We start from the raw sequence: 19,646 nt of genomic DNA on the forward strand, positions 1-19,646 counted from the left end.
GTGTGGCCAGTAGATCCGTGACTTAGGAGCTGTTTGGCCAGTACATCTAGGACTTAGGAGCTGTGTGGCAAGTTCATTCACAAGTTAGGAGCTGTAGGACCAGTACATTTATAAGTTAGGCAATAACTGCTGGGTTAGGTAATCATTGCGTGGCTAATATATACAAGTGTTGCTGGAGTTAGGCTATTGTTCTAAGAAAAATATGTAGAAAGCTACAATGAAGTGCTGATAGAGTTGCTGATAGAGTTGCTGCTGGAAGCAGACATGGAAGATCAGTGTCTTCTATTTTAGAAAACATAACAGCTTCCTCTCGTGAAAGCAGGCACCAGCAGCATCATTTACTAGGGCCCAATATTCTCGCTGAATGTTTAGTCAAGAGCAAGTGGAAGCTTCAGTAGATTTAATGACACAGAGTGCCTCCAGTTTCATAGCTATCTTCCACCCCATTCTCTGAAAGCATAGACCCATTCATCTCCTCCCACCACCCCTTCATGCCCAACCTGTTGTGATGGAGGATGAGTATGTGAGAAGGGTAGTGCAAATGGGCAGGGGACCATCACAGGACATCACTGATGATGATAACCATCAGACCTAAACCCAAAGTGCAAATTGCTTAGACTTTCAGCAGTGTGGAGACAGTCGCAGAGGGCAGCAAAGAGGAGTGGATGGAAGACTATGGAAGGGGTTATAACAAGGTCCTAGACCCCACATGTCCATGACAGTCTGGAGGAAGAGGTGGTAGTCACCCAGCCTCAGCAACAGAGCAAAAAAGGGGACGGTGCAAAAGCAGACGGCCCATGGCCAGTACCTTGGCTTGTACTGCCCACTGTGCCATGGGACTGAGTATGCCAAAAACAGTTCAGATGCGCTCTTTGGCCTGGCATTTCTTCCACCAAAGCGCTGAGGACAAAACACTGGTGGTTTTCACACTGTGCCACCAGGGACCCAAGCAAGTGCATATCAATATCCTAAGCACCACCAGCATGATAAGGCACCTAAATGCAAAAAAATACAAAAAGTGCAACAGCAACTTACAGGTGCAAGGGCTTACCGTATATACTCCTCCCAGTGTACATACGATAAAAACCTGCTCTGTAGATATTGAAAAATTAGGATCTTAGCAAACTATTTGGTCAATACAAAGTGTACCATGTCACCACGTTAAGGTGTCCTTAGAGACATGGTCCCTACTCTAGCATTTTCACATTAGCAATGGCCTCTCCTCGGCTGAACAAGCCTACAACTGGTCAGAAAAGATCCAAATGATTTCTTTTTATAGCACCCTTGGGATATGGGTGGAGTGCAAGCCAAAAGGAGGTAGCCACATCCCCCACATTCAACAGAAAAGAAAAAAGAAAAAATTGCCAGCACCTCTATGCCTCTGTTCACACTGCAGGTTGCACGCCGCTTGTGGCTTAAGTACAGACAAAAATACAAAAAGTGCAACAGCAACCCTCAGGTGCAAGATCTTACCGTATATACTCCTCCCAGTGTACACACGAGAAAAATGTGCTCTGTAGATATTGAAAAATGAGGATCTTAGCAAACTATTTGATCAAACAGAGTGTACCATGTCACCAACGTTAAGGTGTCCCTACTTTAGCATTTTCACACTAGCATTGGCCTCTCCTGGGCTGAACAAGCCTACAACTGGGCAGAAAGGATCCAATGATCTCTTTTTATAGCACCTTTGGGACATGGGTGAATGACCATTCCCTTACCTTCCTGGATGTCAGGATATCCAAAACAACAAGTGGATACCTTGAGACTGCTATTCATAGAAAAGCAAGGGCCAATAACAGCCTCCTCAGGTGGGAGAGTTGCCACCCAGCCCCTCTCAAACGGGGCATCCCCAAGGGGCGATATCTCTGCCTGAGGAGGAAAGGTGGCATACACACATCTGACACTAGGGTCTCTACGCTTTTCACCCTTAACTTGGGCTCATCAGGAGACCGAGCGCATTACAATGGTTTACTGACCATGACTTTGGCAGTATTCTCAAAGTAGTCACATACATCCCACATGAGAAAGTATGTGCTGCAGAGCCTGTGCGCCAAGTTGCCAGAATTCTCACCAGTGCTGATTATTGGGTGGTGACCCTGCTGTATTCCCACTACAAGGGCATCACATCGTAATGTTCTAAAAATTGTTATATCATTCGAATTTAAACGATAATCGTCCTGTGTAATTGCAGGCAACGATCGGAAATCTGTTTGTGTGTGTAGTTGATCGTTGATTTAGATCTGACCCTAAAATCAATGTTAATCGTTCTCTAATTGTTTGCTGTAATTCCATATTCGTTCGCTGTAATTCCACATTCGTTCACTAATCATTCAGTGTAAATACACATTGTTCATTCTTTTGCTGGGATCAGATGGAGTAAACGATTGTCATCAGAGCTTTGCAGAAAATGAATGGTGGATTTTTTTATTAGGTTAAGAGAATTTTAAGGCTGGGTTCACACTACGTATTTTTCAGTCAGTATTGTGGTCCTCATATTGCAACCAAAACCAGGAGTGGATTAAAAACACAGAAAGGATATGTTCACACAATGTTGAAATTGAGTGGATGGCCGCTATATAACAGTAAATAACTGCCATTATTTTAATATAACAGCCGTTGTTTTAAAATAACAGCAAATATTTGCCATTAAATGGCGGCCATCCACTCAATTTCAACAGTGTGTGAACAGAGCCTTTCTGTGTTTTTAATCCACTCCTGGTTTTGGTTGCAATATGAGGACCACAATACTGACTGAAATATACGTAGTGTGAACCCAGCCTAAGGGTGCGTGCACACTACGGAATTGCCGCGTATAACCCGCGGCGTATTCCGTCGCTCGTCTCCGCACGCGGCGGCCCGCGTTTCCGCCGGTGCCATAGACACTGTTCTGTGCACGGGCGGATTACGCGTTCCGTCGAAAGAATTGACATGTCAATTCTTTTGACGGAACGCGGAATCCGCCCGTGCACAGAACAGTGTCTATGGCACGGGGGGAAATGCGCGCCGCCGCGTGCGGAGATGAGCGACGGAATACGCCGCGGGTTATACGCGGCAATTCCGTAGTGTGCACGCACCCTAAGGCTGGGTTCACACTATGTATATTTGAGGCTGTATTTGTGAGGCTGTATAGCAACCAAAACCAGGAGTGGATTGAAAACACAGAAAGGCTATGTTCACATAATGTTGTAATTGAGTGGATGGCCGTCATTTAATGGCAAATTTTTGCTGTTATTTTAAAACAACGGCTGTTATATTGAAATAATGGCCGTTATTTACCGTTATATGACGGCCATCCACTCAATTTCAACATTGTGTGAACAGAGCCTTTCTGTGTTTTCAATCCACTCCTGGTTTTGGTTGCTATGAGGACCTGACATGAGGACCAAATACAGCCTCAAATATACATAGTGTGAACCCAGCCTTAGGCTGCATTCACACTACGTATATTTCAGTCAGTATATGTATATTTCAGTCAGTATATTTCAGTCAGTATTGCAACCAAAACCAGGAGTGGATTAAAAACACAGAAAGGATCTGTTCAAACAATGTTGAAATTGAGTGGATGGCCGACATTTAATGGCAAATATTTGCTGTTATTTTAGAACAACGGCTGTTATATTGAAATAATAGCAGTTATTTACTGTTATATGGCGGCCATCCACTCAATTTCAACATTGTGTGAACAGATCCTTTCTGTGGTTTTTAATCCACTCCTGGTTTTGGTTGCAATACTGACTTAAATATACTGACTGAAATATACATATACTGACTGAAATATACGTAGTGTGAACCCAGCCTAAAGGTGTATCTCTGGAAATCAGCCATGTCCTACTTCCTTGACTACAGTAGCACATAAATATTATTATGCACAAGCCAAGTAGTGAAGCAGCAGAAAGATGACCCGTAGCACTCACCAGCCTTCAGGCAGTACGTATCTTTATTTCAGGGTGACATCAAACAGGTTGGTGTGGGGCAGGGGGAGACAGATGAAGCAGATGCATCTGCTGGATCTGTCTCCCCCTGCCCCACACCAACCTGTTTGATGTCACCCTGAAATAAAGATACGTACTGCCTGAAGACTGGTGAGTGCTACGGGTCATCTTTCTGCTGCTTCACTACTTGGCTTGTGCATTATATTGGATTAACTTACCTCTGCATACCTGTCTGAGCACCACATAAAGGCAACTCTATCGGGTCTAAACAATCCCGTTACCCGAGATACCAAAAGTGACACTTCCTACACTTAAAACACATTTGTGAACGCATTGCTTACCACTGAATGCGATAGTGCCGACATCTCTTTGTAGCTTGTGTGACATAAATATTATTATGTTGACCTCTCAGCTAAGCCTCACCTCCACAGCTATTCACCAGCCATAAAGGGAATATATCAGCATGAAGTTATCCCTGTTTTCTACTGGATTTCTATGAAATTGTTTAATTTGATGAAAACTCTGCAGACTGATGAAACAGTAGCGTGAAATCATTGTTTATTTTTAACAGTAATTTTAGGTGTTGCTTTATGGGAAGTGATAACACACATCAGGAATGTCATACATTACATCCCAAGTAGGCAATGCTCAGATCACAGGTCAGGAGCAGTATTTACTAATTGTCCGGCAATTTACTGCACAACAGCCAGAGAACCTGATCAACTAAATTGAGCTGTAAATTTGCTGATAGCCTGATGAAAAGGTAGCCTGTGGCATGTAGAGAATTATCTTTGCTGTTCCCAGTCTGATGACAAGGATAGTGAAACCAATGACATTAATTAAAGAATGGAAAACGTTAAGTATCTAGTCACATGAAAATTAAAATTCAATTTCACACTGCAAGGTAAATTAATTTATACAGTAATTTTGCCTCTAAACAGAACATAAAGAACTTTCCACGTAATGCAATGAAGAAACACAATTCAAACAAAGTATGATGGCATTTACTAAACATCCAAGTGCAGGAATTATGACTTGATTTTCCATTATAGATGGATTATTTTTAGGAATCTAGAAGGACAAGGCTACAAGCAATAGAGAGTCATTGCAAATCCCAGAAGAGTTTCTTAATAGGAGTTTCTTGTGCTCTTGGTGTTTGAGCACGGATTAGAACAGTAATTAGCAGCTAAGACCAATGAAAGAACAAATGATTTCTTCCAAAGACATGCTGCTATACTTTACTGTGGATTTTCTTTATAATTCTCTGCCGTCTTTCATTAAAGTACAAGAACATACATTCTAGATTATTGGTTTATTTGGTCCTATGCCAACATGTAGGGTGCAGTTCACCCCTGAAAAGTGTTGAGATATTATACCGTATATTATTTCATTAAAGTGCAGCAATCACTGTATTTTTTTTCATAAATCAGTGATACGTGTGAATTTATGAAACTTTGAAATGTATTTTATCAACACAAAATGGCATCTTTTATTTTTAATGTTCAGAAACTTCCTCGGTTGCTCAAATAAAGTCTGTCTAATAAGAAGACAGGAGGAGGGAGGTGCAGCTGCAGTTTTAATTTTTTATAAAACAGCATGAGGAAGAACATAGAGGAGGAGCAGCAAGAGGGAGACTTTTGTTTGGCTCAGAAAAAAACACTAGGAGGAGAAAAAGCAAATCAGTAGAGCAAACTATACAAACATTAATCCAATAATGTTAAAAGATTTTACCTATGAAGCTTGCAACTGCAAAATACAATAAAATATAAGCTAAAATAACAAGAATTTACAATGTTTTCAACGGTTCACTAATTCTGAAAATCAGGGTGTGTTCACACATTCAGGTTTTTAATTGCAATTACTGAAGCCGAAGCCAGAAACAGAGTATAAATAGAAGACAGGTCATAAAGAAAAGATTGAGATTTCTCTTTAAAATCCATTCCCGGTTTTGTTTTCATTAATTCCAATTGAAAACCTGAATATGCGAAGGCACCATAAACCCCCTTGTCAGAAGTAGTGGGTGTCATGAGTATAACTTATTTTTATCTAGAAACATAAAAGATTGTTGAAAAGTTCCAAGCATCTACTACTCTTTTAATAAAAATTTTCTAATGTTTATTCTGATCTTTCCCCTAAATAATCTCAAATTGTGTCCCTTGCTTGTGTCTCACTCATATTCACTTATACTTTTTTGATAAAAATGAAAGCAGTGGTCTATTCGATTTCAATCCATACAGTGCATCAAGGAGAAGCAATGTTTCAATCTTCTCATATTATCTTTTATGTGCTGTATTATATATTTGGTTATTTATTACTATATCTATTTTCCTTTTGCATTAACAATTTTTTTAAGCTACATTTATATCTAGTATCATGAACTAGATAAAAAATAATTTTTCCCTTTATGGATTTAGCACAATGTGTATACACGTTGTGTATGGAATAGTGTTGAGTGAGCTTTTCAAAATGTTCAGGTTTGGCAATGTTATCCAAACCCAAATTCTCAGCGTTTAATTCCCTGCAGCTGCAGAAGTTGGAGCCCTAGAGAACATAGATAAAGCCTATGGCTGTATCCATGTTGTTTTGGGAGCTCCAGTTGGGCATGCAAGTTTGTTCTGGTTTGGAAAATGTTGCTAACCCTAAACATTTTGACAGGTTCGCTGAACACTAGCAGGGGCATGACCTACTGGTTAAAGGAATAATAATAGGTATTAATTTACTAAGGCAGTAGCCTTAATTTTAATTAGAATAGAACCTCCTTAACCCCTTCATGACTGAAGGTGATTGATCAAATTGAAGCAATGTTCCTCCTCCTCTTCTAAGAGCCATATGCTTTTATTTTTCCACCAGAAAATTTTTGATTGTTTTTTATTAACTTTTTTCTAAATATAATTTTAAAAAATTTGCAATCCTGGTGTTTTTTCCGCTTTCCATGTACGCTTTTCTTTGTACAGGAAAAATATTGTTATATTTTAATAGATCGAACAATTGTACGCGCAACGATATGTAATGCCTGAGAGCAGACTCTATGCACAGATCAAAGTTCCAACAGGACGGAGGTAAGTGGCTTTACCCTGTCTGTTAGTACAAGTGATCGGACATGGCTGTGGGGGTTCCGATCAGTCAGTGACAGGTGTTTGTCCTGTCACCTACTCCCTTAAACGCTGCGATCACTATGCATTGCGGCATTTAAGGTGGTTAATGACAGGCAGCTGTGGGACTGGGGACAGTAATGTGTGCGGGGCGGATTGCATTGAAATGGCCCTGCACACGTTAAAACCTCTTCACAGTCAGGAATGTTTTTATACGTTCCCGCTGCATTGACTATTTGCAGCATGAACGTATATAGCCTTATAACTGATGTGAAGGGGTTAAAGAGTCAGGTGACTGGCTTTCATTTCCCAATGTGTAAGGTCCAAAAAACTGTGTATAAGATAAATAACAAAGTCACATAATGATTTAATAAACAGGATTGTCAGTGAACTCTTATGGCTTTGACAGTAAATACAAACAATGATTTTCTAAATTACTTCTGGGAAAGACAAACCCTAAAGGCAATCAACACTTCAAGGAAGCAACAAATAATTTTACCATGAACCCAACAAAAATGAGAGTTCATTGGGGATGTTCACCTTCCTGACATTCACAATGTTTATTTCAAAATAGTTATTTTCATTAAAGTAGACATAGTATGTTCTACAAAGAGATATTTTGCTACATTTACTGGTGGATAAATAACATAGATATTATGAATATTTCAACAGTTATGGTCCATTCATCAAGGCCATCATTTACACTTGTGTGTCATCAAATTAAAAGTTTTTACTAGTTTTTCTGTTGGTTTCTTCATTCATTGCATCTACTAACATGACTGACTCATCTGTCATTTTGGCCCTTCAAGAACCAATATAACTAACACAGTTATTAAACAAACTTTTGTGACAGGTATTGCTTTCTATAAATCCACCAATTGAGTGGCAGTTTAGTTGCATTTTAGTTATTTAGTAAGCAATTTTATTTGTAGCAATATTTATCCTTCCCAACAATATTTAAGTTATTGGTAATGATCAAATGCATACACGAGTCAGTTATTTTTATTTTCATTTATTTTCTATTTTTATTCCATTTTCACATGTTGACCAGACCTTCTATGGTTCAACATTCATTTAGACGTGAGCTGGCATAAATGTATCATTTAATTGCAGTAATTGATCATTTCATAGCATTACTGCATCACTTCATTGCAGTAATTAAAGAGGCACTATCAGCAGGTTTTCCCCAATGAACCTGCTGAGATGCCTCAGACGTTCTTACCATGAAGACTGCAGTTATGTTAATGAATATTGCCTAATTGCCCTTATGCTAATGAGGGGCTAAGAGCATTTAGGGTGTCACCCGACTGACCAGAGCACCAGTTCTGCCCACCCAGTCTGCCCACTCCTGTGCCGTCCCCTCCATTGCCGCTCACTGTGCTTATATAAATATGCATAGTGGGCGGCCCTGAGCAACCCCCGTCAGCCCGTCCAGCACGCCCCCTCCCTTGCCGCTTAGCTGACAGCCGATCAGGAGCCGAGGAAAGTTTACTGCATTATGAGCGGCAATGGAGGGGGCGGTCCGAACTTGTGCTCTGGCCGGTCGGGTGACGCCCCAAATGCTTTTAGCCCCTCATTAGCATAGGGGCAATTAGGCAATATCTAAAGACAGCAGAAGAGGAGAGAGGATTCATTAACATAACTGCAGTCTTCATGGTAAGAACGTCTGCGGCATATCAACAGGTTCATTGGGTTCATTGTCGCTTTAATCATTTATTTGCTGTCCATTGCGTTAAGGCAGTGAAACTCCAACATGTATGAACATGCAAGAGTAAAGTGATTATGCAAAGTAGCAAATTTTGATGCGCATCATACTTGCATAGTAGAGATGAGAAAGCCTGACGAAGTTTAGGTTCGTACGAACCTGAACTGCCGGATTCCCGCTGTCTGCCCGCTCCGTGGAGAGGGTGGAAACAACTTGAGGACGCCTTGAAATTTGGCATACAACCTATGAGCTATGGCTGAATTCCAGTTTTCCAGGTGGTCCTAAGGGTACTATTACACGGAATGATAATCGGGCGGATTCGGACGATTATCGTTCTGTGTAATAAAGACAACGATCAGCCGATGATCGTTGTTATCGGTTGATCGTTGATATAGGTTCTCACCTATAATAGTCGGGCGCCGACCGTGCACCGCTACATGTAGTAGCGGTGCGCGGCCGCCGACTGACGATATACATTACCTATCCATGCTGCAGGGCTCCTCTTCCTCTGTGCTTCACCCGGGTCCGCGCGCACTAGCTTCAGAGTGGCCTGTGTCAGCTGACAGGCCACTCAGCCAATCACTGGCCAGGACCGCCGTGGCCAGTGATTGGCTGAGTGGCCTGTCAGCTGACAAAGGCCACTCTGAAGCTGGAGCGCACGGACTCGGGGAGAAGCACAGAGGAAGAGGAGCCCTGCCACCTGGACAGGTAATGTATAACGTTTAAACAAGGGCTGCAAGGACATCGGTAATGATGTCACTGCAGCCCTTGTTAAAGGATTATCCGGCCGTGTAATAGGCCCAGTAAACGTTTACATTTATTATCGAGCCCCCATCGGCCCGTCTAATAGTACCCTAAGGCTGTATCCACCCTCTCCATGGAGCGGGCAGACAGCGGGTATGTACCTGAACCTCAGCTCCCTCATCTCTATTGCAAATTTTGCAGCTTTATACTTCTCTCACAGTTAAGAGAAGTGGTAATGAAAGTGGGTGGGGCTTAAAAAAGTTGTACAGAAAGCAGAAAAACAATTATGCCTACTGCTCCCCAGTGCTTACTTCCCCTCTAACACATCTCAGAAGTACAGTGATACCTCAGTTCTCATACTCCTTGGAACTCAAACTGTATTTTCAAGAAAAGTTTGCTTTGGTTCTCAAACTCTTGCTCGGTTCTCAAACACTTTTCGGGCACCAAGTCTTGAAGTACTCGGTATCTGAACATTTTTGTGAGCATGGATGGTGGGTTGTACCTGGTGAGTTTAGCACTGGTGAGGCCTCACATACAGTACAGCACCTATGGCTGATACCAATGCCGCTTGGCCTATTTTAAAAACCAACGCCAGGATGTTGGTATATAATTTGATCAAACCATATTGCCCCGTGTACCACGTGCAGGTCCCCTGGTTCACCGCCAACCCCGCAAAGCGTGCACATGCAGGGAAGGGAGGCCATGGAATGGCCCTGCAACCCCAATGTCACAGGATCAAACCCAAAATAAACCACCAAAACCCAGCCGGCACCACAGGCAGGGAAGGCTGCCCCCAAACAACACAAGTATGAATATGGTATTGCACTCACCACCACTGCTGCAGACAGAATGGGAAAGACATAAGGTACTGACATGTGAGCACAGGTATATCCTGCCAATTTGGGTCATGTGAGTCTTATAAAGGGGAGTGCCAGCTGCTCAGAAAAGGGAGAACTATAAAATATGACATGGAGAGAAAGGAGCGGCTGCACATCCCACCTATGGCTGATACCAATGCCGCTAGGCCTATTTTAAAAACCAACGCCAGGATGTTGGTATATAATTTGATCAAACCATATTCATACTTGTGTTGATTGGGGGCAGCATTCCCCGCCGGTGGTGCCGGCTGGGTTTTGGTGGGGCATTTTGGGTTTGGTCCTGTGACATTGGGGTTGCAGGGCCATTCCATGGCCTCCCTTCCCTGCATGTGCACACTTTGCGGGGTTGGCGGTCGCTGACCGACAGTGTGGAGTTAGCGTAGGGACCCGTGTGAACCAGGGGACCTGCACGTGGTACACGGGGCAATATGGTTTGATCAAATTATATACCGACATCCTGGCGTTGGTTTTTAAAATAGGCCTAGCGGCATTAGTATCAGCCATAGGTGGGATGTGCAGCGGCTCCTCTCTCTCCATGTCGTATTTTTCAGCACTGTATAATACTGCTGGAGTGCATATACAGTACAGTAGTAGTACAGTCAGTGCACCACCATCTCCCATCCTGTACTGCACTGTATAAGACTGCTGGAGGGCATATACAGTACAGTAGTAGTGCAGTCAGTGCACCACCATCTCCCATCCTGTACAGTGTTGGGATGGGGGGGCACTATATAGTAAAGGATGAGTGAGGAGTTGGTGACTACTGTACTATAATTGCTGGTTTTGTTTAATGTTTCTTGTGTATAATGTACTGTACAGTATATAGTGCTGCTCTGTAATGCACTGTGCAGTATAGTGCTGTTCTGTAATGTACTGCAGGGATTATATTGGGCATTTTTCAATATAATAAATGAGTATTGTAGCTAATTATTGGTGGCTGCTGGAATGAATTAAACACATTTACATTATTTCCTATGAGAAGACACTGCTTGGTTCTCAAATTGCCTTCCGGGACCAATTAAGTTCGATAACCGAGGTACCACTGTATACTTTTTGGGATGTGGGGGAGCAGGTGTAAAACATAATATCCAACAGCTGCATGATGTCGTCACAACATCAGCAAAACCATGCAGCACATGTGGTTGCACATGATGTATACATTTATACATATAAATAAGACATGAGGGGGAGATTTATCAAACTGGTGTAAAGTAGAATTGTCTTAGTTGCCCCTAGCAACCAATCAGATTCGACTTTTCATTTTCCAAGGAATCTGTGAAGAATGAAAGGTGGAATCTGATTGGTTGCTAGGGGCAACTGAGCCAGTTCTACTTTACACCCATTTGATAAATCTACCTCATAGTCTTTTTTCCCAAGTAGAACAAAAAAAAAGTATGCCAGTACATACTAAGGTATAGCTAGGACAGGTCCATTGACTTTATTGGACTAAACATAGTAAGTCATTTGGTCTGCTTTCAGTTTATTTTTTGCAGAAATAAAATTCATAATCTGTGATTTTTAGTCCTGCAAAAAATTGTTTTGCGAACAGAACAAACTTATTCTATGTTGGGTCTGTTAATGTCAGTTGACCAGCAGCAGGTTCACAGTCATATACAGATATAGCCAACGCCATTTTGACTGTTGGGGCCTTACTCTTTTCACATGGAGCAGTGCACCACAGAGGGATTCCTGTCAAGGGCAGGAGTGTCCGTTCATGTACACTGAGTGGCCGTATACAATCACTAAGCCAGGTTTAGAACCATAGAGCAGTTTATTTACCTTGAAGCCACTACACACATTAACTGGGTCAGGTGCAGTGTACCTGGGTGAGCAAATGTTAGGGTGCCTTCAAACCTACCTGATCCGCAGCGGATCTCACTTCTACGGATTCGCAGCAAGATCAGCTGCGGATCCAGTATCATTCACCACTATGATAGCACATACTCGCAGTGGGATTGACATCCAGCTGTGAATATGTGCTTTAGCCCCCACGCTGTCCGCAGCCAAATCCCCCGTCCCCAGCCGCATCAGCCCATCCCCGGCCGCATCCAGCAGCCCGCATCCCCCATCCCCAGCCGCATCCAGCATCCCGCCGCCAAGAGCATACAGCACCTGCTCGCCGACACGGCTGCAGTGAGGCTGCCGGCTCTGGTCCCGCTCAGATCAGCTGAGCGGGACCGGAGCCAGGAGCCTCACTGCAGCCGCGCCGCCGAGCAGGTAATGTATGCTATCGGCGGCGGGCTGCAGGATGCGTCCGGGGATAGGGGGAAGAGGCCGGGGATGGGATATGCGGGCTGAAGGATGGGGGATGCGGCGGCGGGGCTGCGGACAGTGGGGGGTTAAAGCACATTCCCAGCGGGATGTCAATCCCGCTGTATGTGCTATCATAGGGGTGAATGGTACTGGATTCGCAGTGGTTCTCGCTCCGAATCCGCAGAAGTGAGATCCGCTGCAGATCCGGTAGGTGTGAAGGCACCTTTAAGTAGAGAATAAGTGGCAATGCAAGCACTGTATGCATTGTTAGTGTACAGGAGCAGGGACTCCTGCAGTTGCTGTATTTGCATGTCAGCTTACCTTTTGCAAGTATCCTGACATATCAGCAACACAGTGCACATAACAGATGTGAGCAAAGCCCTAGAAAGGCCTAGAAATGCTCAATTTTAGGTAAACCTTTAGAAGTCATTTATGAAAGGGTAATATCACATTTAAATCACATTTTATATTCCTTAATTCATTTTACTTTTGCAGCTGCTGTATACATGTCAAGTGCCGACAGCGTTTACCCTGTTAATCCATATTTATCCATGTGATGCAATTCTTTTGCTTGGAAAAAGTAATAACCACCAAGGGGCACATATAAACAGCAACTCAATGACAGTTTAGTACAAAGTACTTGTTTTTGTATCCTTAGTATGTTATAATGTCTAAGCAGAAATTTGCCTGAACATGGATGTACACTGGTTATATTCTGAATGAGTTCAACATAATCCATATAGTTTTTAAATACACAATTTTGGCCATAATGTCTCTTGGCTTATTGTGCGAGTTTCTTTATTGGTGCAATCTCAACATCAGATGCTGGCAGAGGGCTTCAGAGCCATTTGAGCCTTATATTCTCACATTAGGTGCATTGTGGAGTTTTATATTTGGTAAATGGCTGGTTCAGGATAGACTATTTCCTATTTGAAGTAGAGACCTCAAATATGATCTATCAAAGGCATCTTAATGCAATGTAGGCCCTATGCTGAAACACAGAAAGGTGCCACAAATATGATTCGAATAACGAAATGAGAGCAAAGCATATAGCTTTTATCGGGCTATATGCTTATGCGATTGTCGGGCGAATTTTCGCGATAACAATTGAATTCGAACGATAATCGTACGTGTAAACGCGGCGAACGATCGAAAAATCGTTCATTTTGATCTTTTAACATGTTCATAAATCGTCGTTCGCCGATCGCAAAAAAATTGCCGGTCGTTCTGTGTAAACAGTCGTCGCGCGATAGTCCGTCCGGCCGCCCGCCGCCTGGCCCCCCGCTCATTCGCAGCCCCCTGCGCCGGCTCGATCGCCACCCCCGCCGCCGCTCTGATCGCCCCCCCGCCGCCCCGATCGCCACCCCCGCCACCGCTCTGATCGCCACCCCCGCCACCCCAATCGCCACCCCGATCGCCGCCGCTCAGATCGCCACCCCTACCCGCCGCCACCGCTCTGATCGTCCCCCGCTCCGATCGCCCCCACTACCGCGGCCAAGAGCATACGTTACCTGCTACACGCAGCAGGTCTTCCGACATCCCCGACTCCCCTCTTCAGCGCATTGATTGGCTGAAGAAATGAGTCGGGAATTTGAAACGGCTCCTCTTCAGCACTGATTGGCTGAAGGGGAGCCGTTTGAAATTCCCGATCCCCTCTTCAGCCAATCAATGCACGGCAGCACTGATTGGCTGAAGAAGGGAGCCGGGAATTTTAAACGGCTCCCCTACAGCCAATCAGTGCTGCCTTGCATTGATTGGCTGAAGAGGGGAGATGGGAATTTCAAACGTCTCCCCTTCAGCCAATCAGTGCTGAAAAGGAGCACTGATTGGCTGAAGAGGAGCCGTTTGAAATTCCCGGCTCATCTTTTCAGCCAATCAATGCGCTTTAGAGGGGAGCCGGGGATGTCGGAAGACCTGCTGCGCGGAGCAGGTAACGTATGCTCTTGGCCGCGGCGGTGGGGGCGATCGGAGCGGCGGTGGGGGGGTGATCGGAGCGGCGGTGGGGGGGGGGGCGATCGGAGCGGCTGGGGTGGGACTGAAGCGGCGGGGGTGGCGATCGGAGCGGCGGGGGTGGCGATCGGAGCGGTGGCGATCGGAGCGGCGGGGGTGGCGATCGGGGCGGCGCAGGGGGCTGGCTGCGGGCGGGCCGGGCTTCAGGCGCGAGATCGCAAAACGATTTTTCCGTACGATATATCGTACCGTCTAAACGCTGATCGTTATTAAAAAAAAATCGTTACTTCGAAATCGTTAATCGTGCGATCAGGCCAATAATCGCCTCGTGTAAACTTAGCATAAGGGTCCATTTACACAGAAAAATTATCTGACAGATTATCTGCCAAAGATTTGAAACCAAAACCAGGAATGGATTTGAAAAGTGGACACATCTCAGGCTTACCTTTGACCTGATCTCTGCTTATAGTCTGTTTCTGGCTTTGGCTTCAATTCTTTGGCAGATAATCTGTCAGATAATCTTTCTGTGTAAATGGACCCTAATGCTAAGTTTACATGAGGCCCGATTTGTATGATTAACGATTTCGAAGTAACAATTTTTTTTTTAATAACGATCAGCGTTTAGATGGAATGATATATCGTACAGAAAATTCGTTTTGCGATCGCTTAAGCCTTTCTCACACGTAGGTAAAATCAGTGAACAACTGTTTACACGGAACGATCGGTGAATTTTTTGCGAATGACGATTTAAGAACATGTTAAAAGATCAAAATGAAGGATTTATCGATTGTTCGCCGCGTTTACACGTACGATTATCGTTCGAATTCGATCGTTATCGCGAAAATTCGCCCGATAATCGTTCCGTGTAAACGTAGCATAAGGCTTCCGAGTCTCCTGTTAGATATCAGCCTACTGTACATTTTGGTATAATGTCATGCAGTAATTTTTTTTTTTTTTTTTAATAAAAAAACCAAAACAATAAAATAAAAAACGGACATCTTTAATCAGATTTTTTATATTTTAATGCATATATCAAATATAAAACATGCTATATTACATAATTAGCTTCTTGGAAAGAAAATGTATAAATACAACATAAAGGCTATATTAGAATCTTCCTTCCACACCCAACTCTGCTATTGCCATGCTGCCAATTTTCTTATGTAGTAAGCTGACTTCTGCCTGTGTCAGAGTGCGCTCCATGTGGCGATATTTAATTCGATAACAATGGCTGACTCTCTTGGTCCTGGAAGAGAAAGGAGATCAAACAGTTAGAGAACTTGTGAGGTGATGCAATTTACATTAAAAAGCAGACAACTGCCAATGGCAGCTATACTATGGCAGCATAACAATACAGTGTGAGACATATCAAGTTTTTAAAGTGACAGTATGTTTTTTTTCTTGCTCAGAGGCACTCACAATGACCTACTGTACTGTGCAGGAAACTGCAGCAGAGTAAATGTGGCAATGCTGCAGCTTCCTGTATAAGCAAAGAAAACGGTTTCTGTATAAGCAAAGAAAACGGAAGCCTCTGATCACAGCATGTAATGGATCTGGAGGTGTCACATCGGCAGTCCAGTAATATCCAGTAATGTGATTACCAGTTGCCAATGGGATTCCATGGAAGCCAAAGCCCTTCTGAAGGCCTCCAGGCCTACCATGTTTATGCCAGAGGCTCGGTTGTATTGACTCTCTGTAAGTAGTAGTGCCGTGTATTATAGGGTATATTGGTGCACTGGGTCCGAGAAGATATCGGTGCACTGGGCCCGCCTCCAGTGCACTAAACTACCACATTTGCAGATATATAAACTGGAGATGATCTCATGAACCAGGTGTCAGTATGAGGAACAAATGGTACCATTACAATGTGCATGGCGGAGCCAATCAGGTTCTATGTAAATCTAGTGGTACATTCATTTGAAACAAATGTTAAATCCCCAACCCCATCAAAAAAAAGATGCATGAATTCCCTTTAACCCTTAGAGGACAGGGCCAATTTAAATTTTAGCGTTTTCGTTTTTCCCTCCTTGTGCTTAAAAGGCCATAGTACTTGCATTTTGTCACCTAGAAACCCACATGAGCCCTTATTTTTTGGGACACATTGTACTTTGCAATGACAGGCTGAATTAGTTCATAAAGTACACTGCGAAACCAGAAAAAAATTCAATGTGTGGTGAAATTGAAGGGAAAAAAACCCGCATTTCTTTTATTTATTACGCTTTTTTAAGTTTTTACGCCGTTCGCCCTGGGGTAAAACTAACTTGTTATATATGTTACTCAAGTTGTTACGATTACAACGATATATAACATTTATTGTATCCGATGGCCTGTAAAAAATTCAAACCATTGTTCACAAATATATGTTGCTTAAAATCGCTCTATTCCCAGGCTTATAGCGCTTTTATCCTTTGGTCTATGGGGCTGTGTCAGGTGTCATTTTTGCGCCATGATGTTTACTTTCTATCGGTACCTTGGTTGTGCATATGCGACTTTTTGATCTTGCACTTTGAGATTTTATTGCGCTTACGCCGTTTACCGTGCGACATCAGGAATGTGATTCATTAATAGTTTGGGTGATTATGCACACGGCGATACCAAACATGTTTATTTATTCATTTTTTAATTATACCATAGGAAAAGGGGGTGATTCTGACTTTTATTAGGGGAGGGGGCTTTTTATTGATAACACTTTTTTTTATTTTTTTATTCTTTTATTTTACACTTATACTAAAAGCCCCCCTGGGGGACTTGTATAAGTACACTAATCTCTCATTGAGATCTATGCTGCATAGAACACATGAACACATGGAGGCGGCCCTGGACATACGGGTACGTCCAGGGTCGCCTAAGGGTTAAAAAAAATTAAGACATAAAAGAGAAAACGTACAAACATTTTTTTACAAACATACAAATTTGGTAACATCACACCAACATTATCACATCACATGTATAAAACTACTGCATGCCATTATTTATCCCACATTGTGAACAACATAAAAAAAATTAAAAGTGAAATGGTGTTTTATTTATTTACCTTCTAAGAAACAGAAAAGAGTGATCAAAAAGTCATATGTATTTCAAAAAGCAAAAAACAAATGGCCATGTTGACAAAAAATGAATTGTTATAGCTGTTAGAATGCAGCAAATAAAGAAAGAAATATGTTAAACTTACTTAAAAACTTTTGACTTTTTGATTACAAAATTGTTATTTGAGTTAGTATCACTGAAATTGTCTATCACAAGTCTATCACTGAAATTGATTAACTTATTCATCTTAAGCAAGGATAAAATTGCTTTCTATTTCTCTTACATAAACAATGTTATGTTATAATACATGTTTCTGGTTATGTATCATTTTAGAAAATGTACAAAAGTTTAGTCAAAAGAATTATTTTTGTTAGTGAAGTTTATGAGATCAAACTTTTAAGCAAACACAGATGGAGAGACAGATGGAAGTCAATATCCATTAACCTGCTCAATTTGTGTTGGGAGCTAATTATTTAGTCTCAAAAACAAGACCACTTTTGTTACAAGTACTAAGTTACTATTTTTAATTGTATTTCACATTCTAAATTTTGCCTAAAGAGGACCTGTCATCAGTGAAGATTGCCGAAAATCTATTCAACGTTTTATCAACTTAGCACTACTTTTCTTAAGATGCATAAGGCCTCCCCCATAAATTAAAAAATAATCTATGTAAAAATAACACATACTGGCCCTTTTCAAAGTAGCTAAAAATGCAGTTTTCATGGTCTGGTAAAAATGTATGAATGGTCACAACTTCTTCCATTATTGATAAAAGTTTAGTAAGAGGCCATTCCTAAAAAGGTATTCTATAGTGAGAAAAGAAAAGACAAAAAAAAAGTTGACTCAAAATTTAGACTATATTAAGACTATGATAATATGGCACCATACAGTAGCTATTTAAAGCATTACATGGCATGTCACACAGACATGTCAAAGGTTTTGACAAGTCAGGGTGTCTGTGCTAAGACCACAACTGATGGTTCAATATAGCCAGAAGCGCACAGCTGTGTGCTTGACTCCTCTGTCTTACTACTCAATCTGACTTGCCACAAGAAATAGGGAATTTTCTATGTCTATGGAGCCTCCCTCCTGCAACAGTCGCATCGATTTTGCGTCTCCTGGCTACATCTAGCAATTTGTGCGGGCATCAGATACCAGACCATGACTGATCAAAACCTTGGACATATTTGCGTGACATTCTAAGGATAGGTTTTAGGGATGGTCCGAACCTGCCTGAAGCCATAGGCTGTTTTCCAGGCGACCTTCCCGCTGTATCCACCCTCTACACGGAGGTTTAAGACAGCAGGAATCATTGCCGAGAGTCCGGGTTCGTACGAACCCAAACCTCGGCAGGTTCGGACCATCCCTACTAGATTTACACTATGTAAAAATGATGGCCGTGTTTCATAACAATGACTGTCCTATAGCAAATAATGTCAGTTATTGTTTAAATAACGGACGTTATTTGCACAACGGCGGCCGTTGTTATAAAAAAACAGACTTCATTTTTACATAGTGTGAAGCTAGCCTAAAAGTTTTTTTAAAGGGGTTGTCCAGAAATTTTTAATTTTTTTTTTCAAATCAACTGATGTCATAAAGTTATATAGATTTGTAATTTATTTCTATTATGAGCTGCTGTATGTCCTGCAGGAAATGTTGTTTTATTTTCAGTCTGAAACTGCTCTCTGCTGACATCTCTGGTCGATGTCTTTTGTCCCGATTTTCTGTGAATCCCCATAGAAAACCTCTCCTGCTGTAGACAGTTCCTGTCTCGGCCAGAGATGTCAGCAGAGAGCACTGTGTCAGACTAAAAATAAAACAAGATTTCCTGCAGGACATATAGTGGCTAATAAGTATGAGATGACTTGAGATTTTTTTTTTAACAGAAGTAAATTACACCTATTACAACCTCTGCATGCCGGGAGCTTCCTGTCACGCGCCGACTCTTTTGAAAAGAGCCGGCGCGTGACAGTGAAGAGAGACATGAATAAATTAAAAACACGGACAGAAAATGTATTAATTCTATTTACAAATATTAATAAAAAAGTAATTTAAATAGAAT

The 19,646-nt window shown here is 42.2% G+C and overlaps 1 protein-coding gene across 1 annotated transcript in view; it reads right to left on the reverse strand.

The window, feature by feature from the left end:
* Positions 1-15,565: 15,565 nt before the first annotated feature.
* The window catches only part of FARS2 (phenylalanyl-tRNA synthetase 2, mitochondrial), a 232,295-nt gene continuing 228,214 nt past the window's right edge, over positions 15,566-19,646 (reverse strand). The window contains exon 8 of the mRNA XM_069960195.1: positions 15,566-15,803. Within this exon, the coding sequence (XP_069816296.1) occupies positions 15,665-15,803 (139 nt within the window). The 3' untranslated portion in view covers positions 15,566-15,664. The remainder of the gene's footprint in view (positions 15,804-19,646) is intronic.

This window comes from Dendropsophus ebraccatus, chromosome 2 (assembly GCF_027789765.1).
Source record: "Dendropsophus ebraccatus isolate aDenEbr1 chromosome 2, aDenEbr1.pat, whole genome shotgun sequence".
In the NCBI taxonomy this organism is placed as follows: Eukaryota; Metazoa; Chordata; class Amphibia; order Anura; family Hylidae; genus Dendropsophus; species Dendropsophus ebraccatus.